Genomic DNA, 7,103 nt, shown 5'->3' on the forward strand with positions numbered 1-7,103 from the left:
AGTCTACAGAGGGGATATAGTGCATCTGGGGCCGGGGTGGGGGGTGGTACTGCTGTTATCTCCGTAGGAGAGACTTTCTGCTCTTAAAAAGGCCCCAAAAGCCAATACATAAAAATATACAATATGACAATTGTTCGGCTAGGCAGACGGCTTCAGAGACTCTACATTTTATTATAATTTCTTTGTAGTCACCGGCGTTTTCATAACAAAAATGAATCGCTGCAAGTGGCGAGGATTGGTTCACCCAAAATACTGCTGTGCATAAACTTTATTTAACTAATAAATATGCTGCCTAAATCGGTAATGTGCAATGACGTAAACAGCCTCAGCTTCTCTCTTGTTAATTTTCACCTGGGGTTACTGAAGTTATGCTCTATTCAACCCACCTTCGAGTAATCATTTTTTTATGGTATTCTCAGAACCCCCATGCTTGTTTGTATCACATTACATGACATTGCAAAACATTCACTAAGAATCACCTTGAGAGCTGACTTGGCTAAAATCGCACCTTCATTCTTAACTCCCACAGGGAAGCGTGTCCCACCCTACACGTTTGAATTATAACCGCAAATGACAGTGACATAATTTAATTACAACAGGCGCACCAGATGCAGGCGTCACTCGACACGTACAAGCCAGCTTCCAACGGGCCTGGAGAGTGAGAGGAAAAGTTTTTTTCTGTGAAGACCTGCCCACTTCAAGTCTGGTCCTGCCCCTATGTCTAATTTCTCACTTCAGCTCCTGTCAATGCTGTACTTGCTCGAGCGTTTTCTCAACGACAGCGCCGGTGGAGCCCTGTAAGACACATTTGTGTGTAGTTCACAGAGTGTTTGAGGTACGCATTTTATTCTCTTTATTGCAACAGCACATTTTCCTCAGAGTAATGCAGGGTCGAAATGCTGCGGTGCGACTACACACAAATTTTGGCTAAATGTATAGGCTATGGGAATATCAGTGGCATTTAAACAACACTGAGAAGATCTCTAGTAAGTATAAATCAGTTTAGAACGGTCATAGCTTTGGGATGAGGTTTTTGTTCTGAAATAACACGGTATTGCATGCTGAAATAGACTTCATGTGAAAATATCGGCTGTTTTGCAGGCTGTTAAAGTGCTGTTACATTTTGGTTACCAACCTTCTTTGAAATTAGGCGTGCGCTTTTTTGTTGTGTGGTTTGTTTAAAAATGAATACTTGTGGCTTTCTGTCGATTCTGTTTAGAACAACTTTGTTCCATGTCTCTGAACACGATGTATGCCAATTATCTCCTGAGACTTGGAGATCACGTAAATAATACGTTTTAAATGAACTCATTCATACTCCGTAACTTCTGCTGCGACTGATTGGGGCTAGATTGGCTATGGCACAAGTTGAGTAGAAGAACTGTCTTGCACCAGTTTTACTAATAAGTGACAACAAAGTTTGATAACCAGGTTTACAGACGAGAATTATTATAACTCTCCCGCCCTGGAACATACATACATGATCTTACTGTGCAGAAACAAAATCATATAAAGGATTGTTATTGCTCTGTCAGTTCTTGTCTCTGTTCTTTTAATATATACATGTGTCGCTTTGACTGGTGCATTTTGCAATGCAGAGTCAATACAGTTTCGATATTGTACTGTAATATCCATTGCACCAAGTTGAAAAGGGTACATAAATTCTACTGATTCGAAGTCACCGAAAGGAATGTAGCTAATGGTTTTTGACCAACACAATTAACAGGGATCAAAGTTGGTCTTATCGTGTTCCGCCCGGTATCTTAACCATGATCTTTCTTTCAGTCAGACAGACACTTCATAGTAAATCATATAAAAAGGTATGCTGCGGATTGTAGTCTGAGTCGAACGTGCGACGTCTTCTTCCAGAGACCCTACCAGCTTACTAAAACATTCTGGTTTGGTAAAAATGTTGAAAGCACAGGCTACTGGAAAGACAGTTTTCAGTGACTGACATGTTGGCAAAATTACACGAGAATTATTGACAGATAATAGGCTTGCTATGCTCCGACTTTTATTCGGAGAGTTAATTTAACACTTCGAAGTGAGCGCAGGTTAGGAAGTTCGGGAGGCAGACTTTAACATCGACGAGCAATGATGAAAAACTCAGGTCTCAGAAAGTACTCTATCATAAATGCCTTGGACTAAATAAAACACTTCTTTTAGAGATTTCATAATGGCCCAACGGAACCTTAAAGCTTTCTTTACTGATTATATACAACTTAAACGATCACTATGTAACATGATTCAGGTGTAACTTAAGATGTTAAGATGTATTTAGCAAAACTATCAATGTGACTTTCAAATATTAGTGAAAAAAATGTTATCTTATTACCATTAATATTATTTTTCGTTGCCCAGAGTATGTTTGTCTAATCCGTTGGCTCTTTTGTTTACTGGAGTTATTTGAATAGTTGAAAAACGTTCCTCTTCGGGCCTTCTTTTTTAGGTCTTCTCGCACTGCAGCGCTCTCCAATGGACACAAGAAGAAGCGCGCAGCTGTGATTTCAGCAGACTGCAGAAGCGTCAAAGTAGATCGTGCTTGTACCCATCCGAATCCTGTCACTGGGACTTAAACCAACGGAACTGACCGTCCATTCCAGACGTGAAAGCTTTTTTAAATATATATTATATTAATATTATCTTGCCTGTCTCTGTCTGATTTTTCAGACACTTCAGAACTATGGTTTGCATCAGGACTATGTGATAACGAGCAAGAATTGTAGAGCCACATTTTTTGAGCAACCAAAAAAATAAATAAATAAAATGGAAGGCTCCCACGCGGCCTACGCAGCACCAGCCCCTACGGTGACAGTGGTGACACCGGCCGCCGGCTACCTGCTCCGCATGTTCCGTGAGTACCAGAACAACTCCGTCATCGTAGCGCATTACAACTACACGGGCAAGCTGACAGCCAACAAGTACAGGGACGGCCTGAAGCCAGTGGACATCGTGTTCCTGGTCATCTGCCTGCTCATCATGGTGGAGAATGCCGTGGTGCTGGCCGCCATATGGAGGAACAAGAAGTTCCACCTGCCCATGTACTACCTGCTGGGTAACCTGACGCTGTCCGACCTGCTGGCGGGCTTCACCTACATGGTGAACATCGTGACGTCGGGGGCCAACACGCTGCGCCTCACCCCGGTGCTGTGGTTCCTGCGGGAGGGCGGGGCCTTCATCACACTGGCCGCCTCCATCATCAGCCTGCTGGCCATCGCCATCGAACGCCATGTCACCATGGTGAGGATGAAGCCCTACCAGGGTGCCAAGCGCTGCCGGATGTTCGCCCTGATCGGCGCCAGCTGGGTGGTGGCCGCCCTGCTGGGGATTCTGCCCATCATGGGGTGGAACTGCATCGGCGGCCTGGAGGGCTGCTCCACCGTGCTGCCTCTCTACGCCAAGAGCTACGTGCTGTTCTGCGTCTCTGTCTTCCTAGCCATCCTGCTGACCATCGTGGTGCTCTACGTCCGCATCTTCCGCATCGTCAAGTCCAACACGCAGCGGCTGGGCTCCGGCCGCAAGGGCGTCGCTCGCAAGTCGCAGAAGTACCTGGCCCTGCTGAAGACCGTCACCATTGTGCTGGGCGTCTTCATCGCCTGCTGGCTGCCCATCTTCTCGCTCTTCCTCCTGGATGGCTGCTGCCAGGCCGGCGAGTGCAGCATCCTCTTCAAGGCCGACTACTTCCTGGGCGTGGCCATCATCAACTCACTCCTCAACCCCATCATCTACACGCTCACCAGCAAGGACATGCGGCGGGCCATCATCCGGCTGCTGTGCCGCCGTTGCCTTGTGACCAAGGACGGCCACATGCGCAAGATCGGCGTGCCCTTCCTGGAGTGCAGCACCAGCAAGACGGAGATGCCGTCCCACCGGCTGGAGGCCCTGGAGATCACCGTCTCCACCGGCAACATCTCACCTTCCCACATCAAGGCCCTCTACTCCAAGGTGTTGAGGTCCTGAGGAAGACCAGTCTGACGCTTTGCGCTAAGCTACTGGTGATCCCCCAAAACGAGCGCCTTCGCCACAGGAATAAAAGCAGAGAAGTGCAACACAGTAATTCTGTGGTTGCAGAACTTTCCAATGTTTCATGGTGTCTGGCGGGCGCCCCGCTTTGTGATTTTCCAGAACCTTCAAGATCTAGAATGCGTCCGTTTCAGGAGTTTGTTGCAGAACTTTCAGCTCTAGAATTCTGTAGAATTCACTCTGAGAAGTTGGCCATCTTTCTGTAGAATTCACTCTGAGAAGTTGGCCATCTTTCTGTAGAATTCACTCTGAGAAGTTGGCGATCTTTCAACTGCTTTATGGAATGGAGGACAGACCTGCTTAGATCATTTAAGTAAGAGTAAGAAAAATTCTCCTTCTTACAGAGCCTTGCTATAGCACTTTCTGTACTTTCAAAGAGCAACCTTTACATTGAACTCATCCCCACACAATATCAGCGATCTGGAACCAGATACTCTGAGCAAGGACATAAGCTCATCTAACAAACAAACAAAACAAACACATAATTCAGATTGCTGTGAAACATCTTTCTAGAGAAACAAGCTTCAGTCAAATCAGTTATAATACCAGCTGCGCCAGAAGTCATTCACTGTTTTCTGAGGACATGTTCACACATGAAAATACAAGGCTGACTTTGGATTCTCATCTTAACGCGGAGGCCGGGATTTTCACCTCATTCTATTTGTGAGCGTAACGAGAAGTGATTGTCTGATTCGAATGTTGTCGGTGCGACATGTAACACAGTTTCCAAACACATCGAGGAGGCACACTTCGCAAATTCTGCCACAGACACCCTCGTCTTGCCATGCCAAGTCACAGACTGATCAGACAAGCATGTCTGTATGACATGAAGAGAAGTGGGCTGTGGAGGGTCTGCTTTAAATCAATGTCTGAGGACAAATAAGGGAGAATCTTATTCAAGAATTACTGAGAATGAGGGAGACAGTGGACGCTGCTTTTGAAGGCCAGACTATGTGGACGCTTGCCTTTTTGTAGAGCACAGGGTAAAGCAGCCGTAAAACAGATGCAGAGGGAGTAATGGGGAAAAATGTAGGAGCTCTCAGTGGAAGTTCCCAGTCGCAGATATAAACCATACTGTGAAGCACTTGTGAGTCTTGACAGTGTCTGTCAGGCTAATAAAACTGACATTTTGTCTTCCTGAAGACAGTCCCAAACAGGAGAGTCACGTTCAGTCCTGTCTTCTGGCTTGTTTTCAACATTAAACAAAGTTCAGACCTTTATTAAGACAACGCCTCCTCTAAAAGGGTAAATTCTGAACACGCACACACCCAGCTGAAAATGCAGTGTGGTTTTTTTTGTGGCATCTAAGTTTGGACTCGCTGGGTTTGTGGGCAGAGCGCAAGCTTTCCCATGACTAGAGGACATGTGGCCCACCAGCTGGGCCCCCCAAGGTCAGAAGCTCGAAGGCTTTCGGGGGGGGGAATTGGTCACCCTGCCTTACACCTGCTGGGGGTCATTACAGGGTCTCTGCGGGCAGGGAAGTGGCGAGGTGGAACTGGACTTGTGAGGGCTGGAGGGCTGGGGCACCGGTACCTTGAGCAGAGCTTCTCTGACCACAAGCAATCGTGTGAACACACCGGCTTCAAACTGCAGGTAATGCAGGCTGGCTGTGTGGGCGTCTGTGAAAGGAAGGTGTCTAAACCGTAGTATATGCATGTGCATTATCAGATGTGATAAAAACTGTTAGGTGACTGAAGACCCTAAAGGCCCTCTCTTCTGAGAGCAGAGAGCCAACCCCCCCCCCCAATGTTACAACCTGCTGAGACTCTTACGCAGCTGATGTTAAATTTATGCCCCCTTCCGTGCGTAGCCCATGATGTAAATCCTTTCCCACACAATACAATCTAGAATCTTAAATGGAAACAGTAAATATTTCCCCCTAATAAGCTAGCAGTTTGGAAGTTTCTTGTGTTTAATACAATTCCCATTGTGGGGGTAAGAGTCATCGTGCATTTCCATGGAATCTGGGAACACAGAATCCATGGTGTGTTCACAGAAATGTATATAGATGTATAATCTTAAAGTGTTATATTTATCTTTATTATACATTTTGTACATAGAAATGGTCTATAAGTTCTTATCAAAATGTATTTTCATGATGAATGGTTGTTTGAAATGTTTGTTAAGTTATGTGCCTTTGGTCAAAATGTTTTTTTATGCCTTTTGGAAGAATAAAATTAATTTTGTTTAAAGAGCACTGTTTGGTCGCTTACACTTGACACTATCCCACAAGGATACAATGAAGCATTTTTGGATTTTCAATGGAACATTGAACTGTACTCTATTTTCATTTATTTGCTGTTGCTGAAGAAGCTGCAAGTTGTGGTCCACTGTTTTAATTGCCAGAGTCTGAAATACACACGGTTTAAACATACCTGAATACATACCTAAAAACAATTAATTCTCCATTTCACTAGCTTAATCATCTTCAAACGGACCACTTTTTCATTTAGGCGAGATGTATTGCACTAGGCTCACTGTTTCTCCCCAGTTCTCACCTCTGATCTGCTAAGAAGTTGCATGTGGTGTGTGTGTGTGTGTGTGTGTGTTTGGTTGTTTGCGCATGCAAGGGGGAGAGAGTGAGATCACAGAGAAAGTGGTAGGGGGGTTTCAGAACTGTGACAGGAAGCCTACCTTCCATTTACATGAGTTAAGGACATTGCTCTACTTACTTTACAGTGACAAAAGGCAGAGTAAAAGCATTCCCTTTACAAAAAAAAAAAAAAAAACACCACCCTCCCATCTAAGTAGTCCCATGTGCTGCTTCGTTAAATTGCAAGACTACAGTATGCATCTGTCCTCTGTCCAAGTGCACATTAGATCTGTTGTACTAGATTTAGTGAATTCTTTCTTTTAATCTCTAGTTTCTGGGTCAGATATATCAACAGAGGTTGTAACATATGTAATGTATAACACAGAAGCTGCAGGGGATGTTGCATTGCACTTACATATAAACGCTAATTACCACACCACTATGTAAGGGGCTGATGGTGCCCTTTGTCCTTATCAAAGTTATCGTGACTTGATGGTGATGCGGCCACATATTTTGGTGAAACCGACATTCTTGAGAGTGACTAGCA

The 7,103-nt window shown here is 44.9% G+C and overlaps 1 protein-coding gene across 2 annotated transcripts; it reads left to right on the top strand.

Annotated features, from left to right (window-relative positions):
* Nucleotides 1–755: 755 nt before the first annotated feature.
* LOC118795169 (sphingosine 1-phosphate receptor 1-like) lies at nt 756–6,100 on the top strand. Of its 2 annotated transcripts, none has more exons than XM_036553556.1 (2): nt 756–835; nt 2,450–6,100. In XM_036553556.1, exon 2 carries the CDS (start codon nt 2,767–2,769, stop codon nt 3,958–3,960), a length of 1,194 nt encoding a protein of 397 aa, XP_036409449.1. In that variant the 5' UTR covers nt 756–835; nt 2,450–2,766; the 3' UTR covers nt 3,961–6,100. The 2 variants fall into 2 exon arrangements, with proteins under 2 accessions (XP_036409449.1, XP_036409450.1); XM_036553557.1 differs by having other exon boundaries at nt 2,671–6,100.
* The last annotated feature ends 1,003 nt before the right edge of the window (nt 6,101–7,103 follow it).

Source organism: Megalops cyprinoides, chromosome 19 (genome assembly GCF_013368585.1).
Source record: "Megalops cyprinoides isolate fMegCyp1 chromosome 19, fMegCyp1.pri, whole genome shotgun sequence".
Lineage (NCBI taxonomy): Eukaryota > Metazoa > Chordata > Actinopteri > Elopiformes > Megalopidae > Megalops > Megalops cyprinoides.